The sequence below is a fragment of the Dipodomys spectabilis genome, unplaced genomic scaffold (genome assembly GCF_019054845.1).
Source record: "Dipodomys spectabilis isolate Male_0828 unplaced genomic scaffold, ASM1905484v1 ptg000046l, whole genome shotgun sequence".
NCBI lineage: Eukaryota > Metazoa > Chordata > Mammalia > Rodentia > Heteromyidae > Dipodomys > Dipodomys spectabilis.
Window position 1 is genome coordinate 9903318 of NW_024870723.1, and position 17366 is coordinate 9920683.

Genomic DNA, 17366 nt, shown 5'->3' on the forward strand with positions numbered 1-17366 from the left:
CTGAGATTGCAGGTATGTGATACCATGCTTGGCCCAGAAGTAGGTTCTAAACAAAGAGCTTGGATACTGGAGAGTGAAGGACCAGACCTGTCAAGAGACAGCTGACTCTACTGAGCCTTTCCTTTAGCCTCAGCTTCTCCATCGGCTACAGGGGAGCCACCACCTACCTCGCAGAATCTTTTTCTTTTGGTTGGTCATGGGTCCTGACCTCTAGACGTGGGCACTGTCCCTCAGCTCTTCAGCTCAAGGTTAGCACTCTACCATTTGAGCCACAGTGCCACTTCCAGCCTTATCTGTGTATGTGGTACTGAGGAATCGAACCCAGGGCCTCATGCATGCGAGGCAAGCACTCTACCACTGAGCCACCTCCCCAGCCCCCTTGTAGAATCTTAAGGAATGCTCTTTCTCTTTCCCCAAGGAGACTCATTAAGTACCCATGGAAACTACTCTGGTAGCAGGAGGACTGAGGCTTTGGCTTCTGACTCTAGGCTCCAAAGAACCTAGGGGAGGGCTGGTAGGCTGGGCAAGTCATCTTAGGACATGGGGCTGTGTGGCTGGACAAAGACAGACTACAAATGAACCCCCATAGACCTTGTGCCAAGGAGGGCAGCAGAGCATTAGGACACAGGAACCAGAACTCTGAATCTCAGCCTTGCCATTCTATGTAGAGGGCCTAGGAAGAGCAGATGCACTATGGGAGCCTGAGCCCCCTGTCTGTGGAAGCAGAAACCGCTAGCACCAGAGGGCTGAAGACATGAAGGGGCTGGGCTGGGCTTCCTGCTGGCTGCCATCCAGCTAAAGCATCTGAATAATAACGGGAGGAGCTACCGCTTCATGGAGAGAAATGTAACTGCATATTAATCAGCGAATGCTAACGGAAAACAACAACCAAACAACAGGGAATGTTTCCCTAGAAATCTTTTGAATGCATTCTTCTAAAGGCCAACAAAAGGCCAAGAGGGGGCTAGGAAATTTACCCTTGATAGAGGAGAGTCTTCGTTCTGAATGAGTACATGCTAGTCTACGGGATTGAGCGTGGAAACCCCTGCTGCAGGCCCCCTAGTGTGCATCTAACAGGTTCTCAGAGATATTTGCTGAATGAAAGACGCATGAACGCACAGATGGAGCAACGGACGGGTGGACGTCAGCTGGAAGGAGACTTTGGTGATGGACTAGCCAGAGAGCCGCCAGCCGCCACTGCCGACCTTGGTGGGTCCCAGAATGCTGCAGGGCAGGGGACGCTTGTATTCTTAATCAGCCCTGGCTTCCTGTCCACCAAGCTGATGACGGAATATACTGCTGGAAGTGACGGTTGGGGCAAGAGATCAGGAAGACTGAGTCGCCCTCCTCAATTTCAAAGATCCCACATACTCTTCTGCTGCCCCAAACTTCCAAGTTTCAGATTCACTTTGAAATTGCCAGTGGAGATGAAGACCCAGGATTCAAGAAAAGCCAGGGTAGATGAAAGGGTCAGGCACCGAGTCCACATACACAACACAAAGGCCCATTAGGCTCTGGCTCCTGCGTGGCGGAGCTGCTGCTTAAGTCTTCCAACACCATGCCAACAGATTGGTGGAGCTGGTTGCCCCCCCCCCAACAATATTTTATGAGGAGTCTGTTTTATTAAAATATTTTCCGCTGGATGCTTCCTGTGTTTCAAGAAGTTGGTCTTGCCAGCTGGAGCTGATGACAGTTGAGAAAAACACATCCAAGTGCTGTTGTGACATGGCATTTGGAAGTGGAGGAGCATGGGGGGTGGGGAGGGCTGGGGGGATGGCAGCCTGGAAGAGACGCAGGAAAACACCCGGGTGGCACCAGAAATGTCACTGGCATGATGAGAGCACAACTTCCCTTCCTCCGCATCAAGAAAATGTGAAGAGAAACCCTCGTACTGACGTCCTGAAATACACCTCCCTCCTCTAGGTCTGAGTTGCTGTGAGGTGTGGTCACAGAAGACCTGCCATTTGTTTTCTGTTACAGCTGATTCACCACTTTCCCCCTCCCCCGAACCAGCCCCAGGCTTCTGCTGGCTCATCTCAACTCCTGATGTGTCCTGAAAAGAAAGGTAAGCATATTGCAAAAGGAAACTGAGAGTCATACTGACGCAGCTTAGGAAGTCACCAGAAAAAATACAGGGAAGATTCAGTCTCTATCTGGTTTAGGAGAGCAACAGTCGATATCAACAGGGTTACAAAGTCCAGCTTCTCAGCAGGAATCTGGCTACACAATGGGCAATGCTTTTCTATACAATGGGAGAGTGCAGAGGTTCTGTGCAATGTAGTGATATTCTGGTTTAGCAACTCCATCGCTACAGTTCCAGGGCCTGTATCCCAGTACAGATACAGTGGCAGAGAAGTGACTAAGGAAATAAGTCAGTTTCCTTCCCTCAGGAGAAATCTGTAGGGCCAGAGGATATCGGAACTATGCAGCTTTCTCTCCACAAGGGGGCAATCATCATCCACCATCAGGGAGCTGCCTGGACCTCATTCCCCATTCCCACCATCCTATTGTGCTAGGCACCAGTTAAGTCTGCACAACTTCAAGAGTGTTCTCTTCCAAATCTCACATAAGCAGTACTAGAAAGGCATACACATGTACACACACACACACTCTCTCTAACTCTCTCGCTCTCTTTCACCTGAACTTTCTATGCAAGTCTCAATCAGTTTCTAGGAAAAGTGAAGTGCACTACAACCTGGGTTAGGCCACAGCTTGACATTTCAGAGTTACTCCTTTTGGCTCTAGTTCCGGCTAGGATGTGCCATCTCCTTATAAATCCTTTCCCTGAGAAATGTTTGGAAAGCAGTCCCTTCAGAAAGGCTATTCCCTTTTCCACTCAAAGGACTGATTTTTTTTTTTTTTTCCAATTCCTCCAACAACTCCAGACCAAGATGGATCTGTGCACTTTCTTTAGACATCCCGGAAGCCAGTGAGTGGCTGCTGAACTATCCGTGTGTCTTGGGAACAAAGGGAAGTAGCTCTGGAGTGGGGTTTTGAGCCCAGCCACTAAGGTGGCTCAGCCTCTGTATACAAAGCTTGTGGCTGCATCCTCATTCTCCTCATCTATCCAACAGTCACTTGGGATGTGGCCGATGCAGGTTCTAGGATAGTTCCTCAGCATATCCCAGGGAGCCCACATGCTGTGCACAAGTGAAAAGGGGGCTGAGCAAATCTTTGTGCATAAATCTGAGCAATAGAGAGAGACCTTATGCCCCACCAGACCTAGGGAGAGGGTAGCCTCGTTAAATAGCTGCCCGTTGCCAGTTCTCATCTATAAACTCTATGTCTCCAGCATAAGAAGCCTGGGACCTTCCTCAATCTTGTCTGAGTGCCCCTTGGGTCTCATCACTCTGAACCCAGACCAGGTACCCAGCTCCTCAGCTTCTGAGGCCTCTTGCTGATATGACAGCCAGACGAGCAGAAGAACACGCAGAAGCCAGTACTGAAGGCAAAGCCCTGCTCCTGACTGACCCCTTTGTAAAACACCTGCTCAGTGCTCCAGGGAGCACAACATACTGGCTCTCCTATGTTCTTCCAGACAGACGAGCGGAGGGGCATAGGTACTCACTGCTCAGGGCTTGAGACAGATGTCCTCCGGCCTTCCGTGGTGATATTGCTCTTCGGTCTCTTGACGACATGGGGACGGGGTGGGCGCACCTAGAATGGGCACAGGGAAACCCCCAAGGAGTGAGTTGGAAAAGCCATACAGGGACATCGTGAAGGTTTAGATAAGCATTCCAGAAGAAATGTTTGGGGATCTTCAAGGTCCAGGCTACAAAAGCCCCACTCATCCTGGAAAAACCACCACTTTGTGTGCTGCAGATAAGATGCATTACTAGGAATTCTGTGGCCCATTCAAATCAGGAAAATTCTCTTCACCTGCAGGATGGGGACAGACTCTCTGCCTCCTTGTTGTCAGGCTGTGACGGTGGCTCTTAGCCACAGAACCCAGACACCTGAAAGGTTTCACTGAGATTTTTTTTGAAATACGCATGCTTAATTTTGCTCTTTTATAGTCAAATCCCATCCCATGCTTCCTCAAATGGGAAGGGGGAATGCAAATACCAACATCGGAGAGTCCTGATGGAAGCTGTTTTGCTTCCCAGGGTCTCCCGTGACAGTCCTCCAGCAGGGCTCAGCCAGCTGTTGTCCCTGTGTGGCCATGCTCATGGCGCAGACCTGGTGGAGGAAGTGGATGGCTTCCTAATCCTGTAGTTAGAGCCGCGGTGCCAAGATGGGTTATTCCAAGCTGCCACCTCTGAAAGCCCACAGAATAAGACGCCTCCCTCCCCAGGAGAGTCTGTGAATGGGTGTCAGGCTGAGAATTTCTAGGTATGTGTAGAAGAAACTCATTGAGTCCAATCAACATTCCATGGTACCACCATCTCTGACCGTTTCCAGTGTTGGAGAGGGGGAAGGGAAAGCTCTAAGCTAAGAAAGTCCCTGTGCATTCCATTGACAATAAAAACAGCCGAATGCTGAGGGCAGTGCACAGGGCTTGCTTTCCCTGCATACATGAGACCACACTTGCTGGATTTGCGAACAAGATGGGGAAAAGAGGGTGCATGAACTCCTGGCTGCTCTTTTCCTTAACACCTCTGCTGGCAATCTATGGGTAACACAGCACAGTGGCTCAGGAGCAAGATTATAGAAGTTGGCCACATACTAGACAAGTCTTTATAGGGTCCCATCTGATCCTCAGGTTTGCGCATGTCTGATCTAACCAAAGTTTTTCCTGTGAAGCAGCCAGTTTGAGCTCAGCTTTGTTTGGCAAAGTAGAGGTGTGGTAAAAGCCAAATGCATTCCATCAAACCTGCTTTGTCTTCTTCCATGGACCCATTGTAAAGTACAGGGAACACTGCAAAGTGGTGTTCCACTGCTACATAGTGGGAGCTTTGTAAATGCTTATCCTGCTTCTCAGTGACATGTGTGCGTGTGCGCATGTATGTATGTGTGTGCACATGCATGTGCCAGTTGTGGGGCTTGAACTCAGGGCCTAAACACTGTCCCTGAGCTTTTTGGCTGAAGACTAGTGCTCTGCCACTTGAGTCACAACTCTACCTCCAACTTTTTGGTTAATTAGAGATTAAGAGTCTCACAGACTTTCCTGCCTGGGCTGTTTTTTTAACCATGATCCTCAGATCTCTGCTTCTCGAGTAGCTGGGATTACAGGCGTGAGCCATTGGTACCCAGCTTTTTTTTTTTTTAAACCAATAACAAAGGAAGACCAGGGTGTCTCTGCATTAGAAGTTGGATCACAGGTTGATCTTATCCCTCTTAATAACCTGTGCAGTACCTAGTGTGTGTGTATATATATATATATATGTATATATATATACATACATATGTATATGTATAATATATACTTATATATATATAGTGGCAAGATTTGTAGAAACACACAAATGTTGTTGCATGGTGTCCAAGAGGTGCAGAATGCTGCCACTATTACTGTCATTATTAATAGAAGGGCACCTGCCATTCAGCAGACATTTGGTCATCATTTGCTGAACAAACAAATAGATACATTCACCCCTATTCTAGCTGCACGTTGGCTTCCCTAGAGCAGCTCGGCTCCTTTGGCAGCCGTACACGGGCTCCCCTGACTGGAGGGTTCCCCCAGCCTCTCCCCACAAAGGCGATGCAGCTGGAGTGAGGAGCAGGCCTGTCCTCGGCTGGGCCGGGGCAGGCGCTCAGGAAAGGTCAGACATTAAGCCTGTCAGCTCGTCCTGAACAGCGCTGTGCCTCGCTACAATAAAGGCGGGTTAAGAATGTGAACTTGTGGCTGAAATGGGGGGATTAAGTTTGTGGCAACTTCAACTGAACTTGCAACGTGGTGAAACATGGGGAAAAAGAACAACAGAGCTAATTAGACGAGCTGAGCTGTCAGAGTGCCGCTGAATGGCTCAGCGCCAACAAACAAAAGGAATGGGTTGGCAATCAGCAGGATCGATGGAGGAGACTGCTTCATTAGGGATGATAAAACAGACAGAGGAGGGAGAGGAAGGGGGAGGCGTGGGGGAGGAGAGGAAGACACAACAGACCAGAGACAGTCACCCTGGCGGTTACAGACCCACCCGGAGACACACACACACACATACCTCAATGCTGTGGACAAAGCCAGACACAAACCTCCTAGACAACCACCTAGATATACCAAGGCCTGGGGACTGTGACTTACACACAATCTAATATCATCCACAAAGGTGTGAGCAAGAGGTAAAAAACATACAAATCATACATGCACACATTACCTCCCTCCCCCCACCCCCTCCACACACACAGTGGTAGACTACAACCAGACCCAGACACACATAGGCAACAAGGTTTAATTAGGCCTGATTCCTAAGATGATGCAGACAACCCCCTTTTGGGGGGCTTGGGCTAGGTGGGGGCTGGGTGGAAGGAGAAAAGCCACCCGCACACACACAGGGGCGGCCCACCACAGCCTGGATCCCAGTGGTGCCCGGGGAGAAAATGCTAAACAGGGATTTCCAGCTCTGTTCGGGGGGACCGGAGGGGAAAGTTGGGAAGCCAGCCAATTCCCGCTGGATTTAAAACCTGAGAAATCTAAGTCGGCAGGGTTAAATGTGCATTGAATACAAAAGCACGAGTACATTTGACTTTAATGGTGAGCAAGAAATAATAAATACAGAGCTTATAAAGTGCTTCGCATGCAGGCCGACCACAGCCTGCCTCTCTCCTGTGAGCCCTAGCACTGCCCTTCGTGGGTGAGACACCGGCATGGTTTGCTGCTTGTTGTTATTGTTTTCCTTCTTTTAAGAAGGGAATCCAAATCCTCTGTTCATAACTGAACTCCAGACACTTGTGCCAGGCTGCAAAGCTCCCTGTAGTAAGGCTGAGTGGCCAGCGGCCCCACTGTTGACCTAGGCGATGTGACCCAGCAAGGGCTGGCTGGGCCACGTCCTGGTGTGGACACTATCTCTCTGAGACCCTGGGGGGGGGGGTGCCCTAGGCCTCCCTGGCTCCCACCCAGGGTGCCGTGGTGACTGCTGGAACTGCTTGCTTGAATGCATGCAGACTTAGCAGCTTGGATGGCCTGCAGCCTTTGGGCCCCAGAAAGCATAAATCTTTTAGGGCTCCCAAAGGTTCAGGGATATGTGCCTGAATCACACACACACACACACACACACACACACACACACACACACACTCTCTCTCTCTCTCTCTGTCTCTATCCAGGCCACAGATATGCCCTCACTAGCTTCATCATGTGAGCTTGCTAAACTCACTTCACAGATGATACAACTAAGGCTCAGAGAAAGCAAGCAAGGGTATTCTCTAAGGTTACGTGGCCAGGAAGTCCAGGGCAGGCACACCATAAACCCAGTGGAAAGGGAACCGAGCGCCAGGCTAGTCACTGCCTGCCCAGGCCAGGCGCAGGTGCAGCTGTTACCCAGACTTCTTCAGGAGCCACCTCTGCCTCCCAAAGTCCTCAGGTATCAGTGGATGGGCCAGACACTCCCTATTCTGCATGGGGCTCCACAGTGGTAACAAAACAGAATCCACTCTGGCCATTTCCAGGACTTGAGTTTCTCAATGGGGACTGACTCCCTATCTTCCCTCGATCCCAGGCCCCTAAGAACTGAGCTCCTCACTGGCTTGGGAGCTGTGTGGTGAGGGGCACAAGAGGTAGGCCTGGCCTCTCTATGGCGGAAATGCTTCTGCCTGCTGTGGGTACAATAAGGACAAATGAGACAATCACCACTCATGTGCCTCATGCAGGCCTAGACACACTGGTATACACCCCAAGATGGTGATTCTTGTCCTCTGTGTCCTGCTGGGACCTACATGGCTCGAGATTTCAAAGTAAGCCTAGCTGGCTACTGAGGAATTCATTTTTTTTCTCTAATTAAGACTTTGCCCTAACCCTAAATGCTAAGTCCAGCTCTTTCCATAGAGATGGAGGTTCCAGGAAGTTTGGGGGTGCTGAGGAATATAGGGTACTACAGCTTGGTGATCTCTGGTAAAGGACTTGGGTTTAATTACTAAGCATCTGTTTTTCATCTGTAAAATGGGCAGTAACAATGCCTACTTCATAGAGCTACTTACTGTGAGAATAATTGGGATGAGGCACCTAACAATGATTGGGAGGAGGGCGGGGGCTGTAAAATCTTAAATGAATTGTGTGTGTGTGTGTGTGTGTCTGTGTCTCTGTGTGTGTGTGTGTGTATGTGCCAGTACTGGGGCTTGAGCTCAGGGCCTTGCATTCTTGCTCGGCTTTCTCATAACAGCTAATGTTCTACCACTGGAGCCACAACTCCACTTCTGGCTTTTTGATGATTAATTAGTCTGACTTCCCTGCCTAGGCTGGCTTCAAACCTTGATCCTCAGATCTCAGTGTCCTGAGTACCTAAGTTACAAGCACAAGTCACCCAGCACCTGACCCAAATGATTGTGTGTATGTGTGTGTAGGTCAGTCCTAAGGCTTGAACTCAGGGCCTGGGCACTGTCTCTGAGGTTTTGGGCTCAAGGCTAATGTCTACCACTTTGAGCTAAAGTGCCATTTCCAGCTTTTTTGTAATTAACTGGAGGTAAGTCTCATAGACTCTGCTGCCCAAGTTGGCTGTGATTTGTGATTCTCAGATCTCAGCCTCCTGAGTAGCATGAACTATCAATACCTGGCCAAATGATTTTTTTTTGGTCTTGTTTTGTGTGTGTATGTTTTTAATGACAAGTTTTTTTTTTTGGGGGGGGGGGTCAGTCATGGGGCTTGAACTCTGGGCCTGAGCACTGTCTCTCAGCTCTTCTGCTCAAGGTGAACGTTCTACCACTTAAGCCACAGCACCACTTCCAGTTTTCTGGTGGTTTATTGGAGAAAAGAGTCTCATGGACTTTCCTAGGATTACAGGTGTGAGTCACCAGTGCCTGGCTTTAATGACAAATTTTAAGATGTAAAGCCTGGTAAGACTAAGAACTGCTACTGGGTGCTAACCCAGTGCTGGGTGCTCTTCAAGTATCATCCACTTTCATCTCCACCAAACACCTGTAAGAATGGGCCTGGTACAAAGAGAAGGGTGGTTCAGAGAGCATCAGTCTTTTTCCAGGGGTACACAGTCGAGCTTTGTTGACTTCCAAAGCCATGCTGCTAATGCCTGTTCTGAAACACTCATTACATAGCACAAAGTGTTACCCAGAAGGGCTTCCCCATCCTCCAGGAAGGTCTTCTTGCTGCTTGTGCCATGTCTCCTGGGACAGTGAGCAGACACATTCCAGCCCCTGCACAGCTGTGCTGATGGGGGCACTGGATGATCCATCATCCAGTGGCGGGAACTACAGACTCGTGACAGTCACAGATAAAGCCACGTAAGGCCCTACCCCGCCCCACAGATGTGTAACTCCCTCACATGGTGGGGAAGGGGAGGAGATGGCACCAGAAAACACCGGCCTCCACGCAGAGAGCAGCTAAAGAAAGCATGTTGAGTGTGTATGCTAAGGACTTAAAGCAGACATGGGGCTTGGTTACCTGCACTGTCTGGACTCTGTGTCAGCACAAGATGGACCTGGACAAGTGTGCCAGAAGGGTGGGATGCCAATGTATAAGGGTGCTTTGGTGGGAAATGGCCCCTGGTGCTTGGCCACGCAGTGGTGGCTGCTTTGGACAGTAGACTGGGAAACTCTGCTTTAGTGAGTTACCATCACCAAATAGTCCTGGCAAGTTTTGTAAGTGTAGGCACCATTGGTGTTATTATGCCTCAGAACAATCAGTCTGGGCATACAAGGAAACAACCACAGTGCCAGACACAGGACCCACATCCGGGACCTGTCTGTTCTCTTCCTTGTTAAAATACCTGGATAGGGCTTACCCTGCATCCCCTGCTCTCTCCCAGGCATTGGCTTATCACCTTGTCCTTGTGAGCTTTGGCAGGGGGTAGTTCCCATCTCCATTCTCAGGGTGTAGGCTCCCCCCCCCCCCCCGCCCCCAGTACATCAAATGCATTTCCAAACTGAGATCTGGCAGCACGAGACCCCTGCTGCCAGGCTCCGGCTTCCTTTGTGAGGCAGCAGCAGTTGGAAGGAGGCTTTAAAGCTCACTAGCTAGAAAATACAGCTCATCCTGAGACATTTGCTCACGTGACACACGTGGCACACTGCCACCCCAGCTACCTACAGCTCTGACCTGCGAGTCAGTAAACTGATTCAGGAAAAAGGAGAGAGAAGCCCGGAAAATGCAAGAACAAGTTCATGCCACACAGCAAGGGAAGCTGGAAAAAACCCACTTCCCGGTTTTCTTGAGCCAGGCAGGGGAGGCCACACTCCCGAGGTTTAGTGAGGCCGGGATGAAGGGCTCAGGCAGTGTTAGGCAGGGCAGGGGGCACGACCACCAGCTACTCACGGGCCTCCAGCGCTGGATCTTGGGAGGTGGCGGTCGAGTGGGACGAAGTCTTTGTGGCTGCATTAAAGTGGAAACTTGAAACATCAGTACACACTGAGAAGGTTTGATGCTTTTCCACACACCGCCTGGGAGAAAGCCTCTGGCCAAAGCTGGAGGTCCATCCTTAATGCTTCCTGCTCCCTCTACCTCCATTGTCCATTTTCTGGGGCTATCCCCTCATCTAATTGTGTGTGTGTGTGTGTGTGTGTGTGCGTGCGCGCGCGTGCATGTGCTCTGGTTCTAGGGTTTGAACTCAGGGCCTGGGCACTGTCTCTGAACTTTTTTTTTTTTTTTGGTCGTGGTGCTTGAACTCTGGGCTTGGGCACTGTCCCTGCGCTCTTCAGCTCAAGGTGAGCGCTCTACCACTTGAGCCACAGTACCACTTCTTGCTTTTTTTTGTAGTTTATTGGAAGTAAGAGTATCACAGATTCCTGTCTGGGCTGGCTTCAAACCATGATCCTCAGATCTCAGCCTCCTGGGTAGCTCGGATTACATGTGTGAGCCACCAGGGCTAAAATTTAGCCCTTTGGCTAAATTTTAATGCTGGCCTTGGTTTTGGCCTGGATTCGTGTAGTCATCTCCTTTTCTTTTCTTTTTTTTTGGTCTGGTCTTGGGGCCTAAACTCTGGGCCTGAGCACTGTCCCTCAGCTCTTCAGCTCAAGGCTAGTGCTCTACCACTTGAGCCACAGCACCACTTCCGACTTTTTTTTTTCTTTTTGCTTATGTGGTGCTGAGGAATCGAACCCAGGGCCTCAGGTTTGCAAGGCAAGTGCTCTACCACTGAGCCACCTTCCCAGCCCAGTCATCTCCTTTTCTAATCTCCGACATTCTCCATATAGGCCAAGGGTCCTTCTAAACTGCCGTACGACACAACTCATCCACATTTAAAACCTCTAATGTCCCCTCCTATTCTAGGGTGATAGCTTATCCTGGGACAGTTTTCTATCTCCTCCAAGACCTGGTCACTGCTATGTCCCACACAGACCTTCTCTTATCTTCCCTGAGAAGATTCCTAAGTGGTCCTTGGCTTCTGTGCTTTGTCTCCTGCCTGCCCTGTGAGGAAGACTTACCCCATCCCAAAAGACCTGGCAAGTGTGCACTTGTTTTTCAAGACCCTATTATTGTGAAGTATCTCACCTGGACACTCACCTGCGTATCTTTTAAATATTTGTTCCCATGTCTCTACAGAAGGCCGTATGGAACTTAGAAAAGAAATACCTGTTCAACAAGTGTCTATTGAATGAATGTAGTTTGCACAGAATTCGTGACTTTTGAAACCAGAATTTAAATAGAAAACAATACAGCATAGATTTCTCAGCTCTCCCCTAAAACTTTTGTCTCCAAAGTCATGCTGTCTCCTTTCAACGGTCCATTTAGATGCCTGAACAGGTGTTGGAGATGGGTAAGCAGTGAAAATTCATACAAGACCAACATCAAGAACCCCAGAAACCTCTGCTAGCTTCCAGTCACCTAAAGGTATATCCCAAAGACATACCTCCATTTGACAATGATTAGGCCTGGAGTGGCCAATACAAGAGCCAATATCCACTTGTGATGAAGATTTCAGAGATTCAGTATTATAAAAGAACATAAAGCTAGATGCTGGTGACTTATGTCTATAATCCTCGCTACTCAAGAGGTTGAGGTCTGAGGATCATGGTTCAGAGACAGGCTGGGCAAGAAAGTCTGTGAAACTCTTATATCCAAAAAGCCAGAAGTGGAGCTCAAGTGGTAGAGCACTAGCTTTGAGCAAAAGAAGTTGAAGGACAGTGCCTAGGCCTAGTTCAAACCTAAGGACTGGCACCAAAAAGATAGAGAGAGAGAGAGGTGGAAGGAGAGGGAGGGGGGAAAGAGTAAAAGAGAGAGAGAAGTAGAGGGGGAAAGGGAAAGAGAGGGAGGGACAGAGAGAGGGGAGAGTGAAAGGGAGAGAGAGAGGTAGAGGAGGAGAGAAAGGGACTGAGAGAGGGAGAGGGAGACATAAAAGGAGAGGGAGAGAAAATACATCAATAGTTTTACACTGATTACGTGTTGAAATATTTTGTATTTATTATTATTGTACACGCCTATGTACAAAAGGCAAAAGACAGGAGGATCTTTTTTAAAAAAAAAAAAGTTTTGTTAATGCTGGGGTTTGAACTCAGGACCTTCTGCTTGGTAGGCTAGTGCTCTATCATTTGAACTACTCCTCCAGCCTTGCTCATTGCTGGTTATTTTGGAGATGATAGTGTCACAGTGCTCAGGCCTCTGGGGTCAGACAGCTTAGGACAGAATCCCATCTACCCTCCAGGTTACACTAGTACATGGCCTGGCCATTCTGATGTCACCTCACTGTCCCCGTCTATGAAGCTGGGGTAATGGACAGCACTGTAGATTCAGTGAGAAGATGCAAGTCTGGCTCTTCCACAGTACCACCACTGGACATGAACTGTGACTACCATTCATTAGCAGCTTTTCCCACCTCAGCCCAACCCTCTCCCCCAAACCATCTTGTATACTTGTTTCCAGAATGAACTTAAGAAAACACATACCCAGCTTAAACTATCTCAGAGGAAGATTTCTATCAGGAAACGTGGCTCTGAGACGTGTGCTGGGGTGTTCTAGCTAGACAAGTCTGCTGTCTGGCTCCTTCTGGAGATTCACAGTGCCTGTCAACACGGCAAAAGCTGGTGTGTTTCAGCAAAGAAAACAATACCACCCAAGCCAGAAAACAACAACAATAAGAACAACAATAACCCCAAACCAACAACTGTGAACTCTTTATAAGAAGTTCTGGCTGGATGCCAGTGGCTCATTACTATAATTCTAGCTACTCAGAAGGCTGAGATCTGAAGATCGTGATTCCAGCCCAGGCAAGAAGGGCCATGAGACTCTTATCTTCAATTAACCACTTAACAACTGAAAGTGGAGCTGTGGCTAAAAGTAGTAGAGCTCTAGCCTTGAGCAAAAAAGCTTAGGGAAGCCAGGCGCCAGTGGCTCATGCCTGTAATCCTAGCTACTCAGGAGGCTGAGATCTGAGGATCTAGGTTCAAAGCCAGCCAGGGCAGGAAAGTCTGTGAGACTCTTATCTCCAATAAACCACTCAGAAAACTGGAAGTGGCACTGTGGCTCAAATGGTAGAGTGCTCACCTTGAGCTGAAAAGCTGAGGGACAGAACCCAGGCCTTGAGTTCAAGCCCCACAACTGACAAAAAAGAAAAAAAAAAAAAAAAGCTCAGGGACAGTGCCCACCCAGGCCCTAGTTCAAGCCCCATGACCACCACCATCACCAACAAACAGAAAGTTCTATATCCTATCCTAGAATTACACCTGTAATTCTACTAAGGAGGCTGAGATCTGAGGATTACGGTTTGAAGTCCGACTAGAAGAAAAATCTGAGAGAATCTTATCTCCAATTAACCAGCAAATAACTGGAAGTGGAGATGTGGCCTAAGTGGTAGAGTGCCAGCATTAAGCAAAAAAAAAAAAAAACTAAGCAAGAATATGAGGCCCTTATTACTTACTTACTTAATTTTAGGTGCTGATCCTAGGGCTTGAACTTGGGGCCTGGGCACTGTCCCTGAGTTCTTCAGCTTAAGGCTGGGGCTCTACCACTTTGAGCACCAGCACCACTTCTGGTATTCTGGTGGTTAATTGGAGATGAGAGTCTCACAGACTTTCCTGCCTGGCTGGCTTTGAATTGCAATCCTCAGATACCGGCCCCCGCTCCCCACCTCCCCGCAAGTAGCTAGGATTACAGGAGTGAACCCTGGGTACATATTACTACTACTACTGGGTCTATCATATAGCTTGACATATGATAGGTACTCAGCTACTGATTTTTGGTTTAAACTTCCTGGCACAAGAAAAGTTAGTCCTCTACAATCTCTAAGTAACTTTCTTTTTATTTATTTATTTTATTTTCAAGATGATGTAGTAAGGTCAAACTTGTTATTCTTTCCTCATTTTTCTTTCTTTCTTTCTTTCTTTGTCATCATGGGGCTTGAACTTTGGATCTGTGCGCTGTCCTCAGCTCTTAAGTTCAAGGTAAGCACTCTGCCACTTGAGCCACAGTGCCACTTCTGGTTTTCTGAGTGGTTCATTGGAGATAAGAATCTCATGGAGTTTCCTGCCTGGGCTGGTTTTGAACCGAGATCCTCAGATCTCAGGCTCCCAAGTAGCTAGGATTACAGGTGTGAGCCACCGACTTCCGACTCCTTTCCTCATTTTTCTTTCTTTCTTTTTTTTTTGGGGGGGGGGGGTCCAGTCGTGGGGCCTGAACTCTGGGCCTGGGCACTGTCCCTCAGCTCTTCAGCTCAAGGTTAGGAGCTCTACCACTTGGGCCACAGTGCCACTTCCAGCTTTTTTCTTTTTTCTTATTCTGAGGAGTCGAACCCAAGGCCTCAGGCATGCAAGGCAAGCGCTCTACCACTGACCCACCTTCCCAGCCCCCTTCCCTCATTTTTCTAAGTAACTTTCTGTTCTGCAGATGTGCTCATTCTTTCACAACTGCACTTATAAATGGAGCAAGAAAGCAGTCCTCAGCCATACCCAGTCCAGAAGCTGGCAGAGTGAGCAGGGGTATGTGCTCTAAAGATACCAAGGAGGGTAATAGTGGCATAGGAGTCTAAGTAGATAGATAAAAACAAAACCCCACCAGAGTAGCTTGAATCTTCCCTGTGGGCTTTCAGCACTGAGGATCTAGTCAGAGGACCCAGAAGAAATAATCAGGGAGAGGCAGCTAGGCTTTCTAGTCCTCCACATATGCTGACACAGGATGCTGGGCAGGTACAGCTTCCTGGGGTGGCCACTAGAAGAAAGGGGAACTCCCAGCAGGAGGTGGTAGAGAGTCCCTGGGACTGAAGGAGAAAGAAGGGAGTGGTTATACCAATGACCAGGATGCCCTGTCACAGAGGGTGGGCGCTGGGGATGGGTCCTGGGTTCCAGCAAGGTTCTAGAGGAGTGTCGGGGGATTACACAGCAGTCACAAGGTGAGAGTGGTTTTAGACACTAGAATGTTCAATGTGTGGAGAGCCTCTTACCACCGAAGCCTGGCTCCCAGCCTAGCTCATTGCTGGGTGGCTTGGGCGAGCCCTGGGGCTCAGAGTCCTCATCTGTGAGCACAGCCTTGAGGGCTCTATGGAGGGAATGCTAGCATATCGCAGCTCCTCACAGAGGGTCTGTGCGGCATGGAGGGGCTCTGTCTCTTAGGGGAGAGTGGAGAGCTTCTTGGCCATAGCTGCAGTTCCCCAGTGATGCTGGGGTGGCTGCCTGTTGGGGACAGACACGTGGGGGGGGGGGTTATGGAGAGAGTTAAGTACTTTGTTGAGGGTGGGGACTAGAATAGATCACAGTGGACGAGTGGTTGCAATTTGGTGGGAAGAGGGGGTGAAAAGAAAAGCTAGAGAAGGATCACCTCAAAAACAAACCCAGACCTCTTTCCAGAACAGAAGCCCGAGTGTCTGAGAAGCTGTACTTGACACTTAAGGGAGCATGGCACCACAGGAGTGCAGACAGAGCCTGAGGAGAATGCAGGACTCCTGCAGTCCCTGCTAGGACTTAAGCAATGAGCATCGCGGTGAGCCTAGAGCTACCCCATTGCTGCCAAACGCAGCCCTGTGTGAGGCTCTGGCACTCAGCCCACAGCCAACACCCGAGCCTGTGCATCTGCCTGGTCCCAGGGGTGGGGAGCCTGTCCTTTCACTGACAAGGAACAGACTGACGAGAGGGAAAGCGACCCACTCCACGCCCCTGTCTGGTAGTGATTATGAAGTGTGGGGAGCAGAGTGGGGCTCAGGTCTCTTGACTTTAAATCCATCACTTGCTGGTGACAAGGGAGGTAGTACAACAACCCTAGAATTTTAACACAGGAGCAGAGCAGGGTGGTCCAGAGCCCTTCCTACAGAAATCAAGTCCTATGGGGTCCTCAATTCCCTGGCTGGCTGGACATGTGGCTACACGCATTGCTGAGATCAAAAGAATTGGGACTTGGACAGTCTTTGGCTAAGAAGAGTTCAGTTAACCATGTGTCTGGCACCTCCCAGTGGACTGTGGCAGGCCAGACGTGAGGCCGGACAGTCCTTCCTGAGGTCACCTGTAGGGGGAAGCACATGTGGCAACTGGCAAGTGTGTTGATGAAACAATTACCAGAGGCCAAGGCCCAGGGATTCAGAGGAGGATAAGACACACAGCTCTTACCCTTCAACAACAGAGTGTGGAGGGGATGCAAAGTGGGAAAGTGTCTTTCTTTGTGAGAGGACATGAACTTAGGCCCTAAGAAATATTCTTTGAGTTATAAAGAGATGGACCCATATCTTCTCGACTCTTTTCTGGTTGAGGTCAGCACTGGCTGAGATAGCCCACCTCCCTGAGTCTCACTGACTCTTCTGGAGCAGGAGAAAATTCCACGTAGCAGTAGGAGGCCCGGTTGTGAGCCTGAGGACAAAATGAGACCATCTGATCCTATCTTCCCATCAGACTCACAGGTAGTCCCAGAAAAATCCTGGGGACACCAGGACTTTGTTTTCAAGGTGTACGCTGTTAGCTAGACTCTGTTGAAGGACCCTGAAACTTAACAATAACCTCTTTCATTTATATGATGTGTTCTCCTCTCAAAGCATTTCTGCTTCTCATCTTCCTTTTGAACCTTCTCTTCCTGAAAAGGAAAGTTAGAAAAGGATTCTTTCCATTATGGACTGGAAACAGAGAGGTTAAAGGACTACTATGAGGTCACACAGCTAGTAGCAAGAACTAAAACAAGCAGGTTTTCTTAGTTCAGTGTGCCATGCTTGTTCAACAAAATTTCTAGTCATTTGGAATCCTTCCTGACATGATTTTTTCTAATCCTTGTCCCTTCTGTTGTTAGGGATGTGTATCTTAAGAGAAAAGGCTTGAAAGAGAGTGACGGGTGTCTTTCCCTTCCTTCCTTATTTGAGCATCTATTCTGACACTTCGCAAAGAAGGCACATGGTTTGATTGCTCATTTAACAGTGAGG

At 48.9% G+C, this 17366-nt stretch overlaps 1 protein-coding gene across 1 annotated transcript in view; it reads right to left on the reverse strand.

Annotated features, from left to right (window-relative positions):
• Dennd1a (DENN domain containing 1A) overlaps positions 1–17366 on the reverse strand; it is a 480539-nt gene that overhangs the window by 14813 nt on the left and 448360 nt on the right. Inside the window, 1 exon segment of the mRNA XM_042678648.1 lies at positions 3569–3657. Coding sequence (XP_042534582.1) covers positions 3569–3657 — 89 coding nt within the window.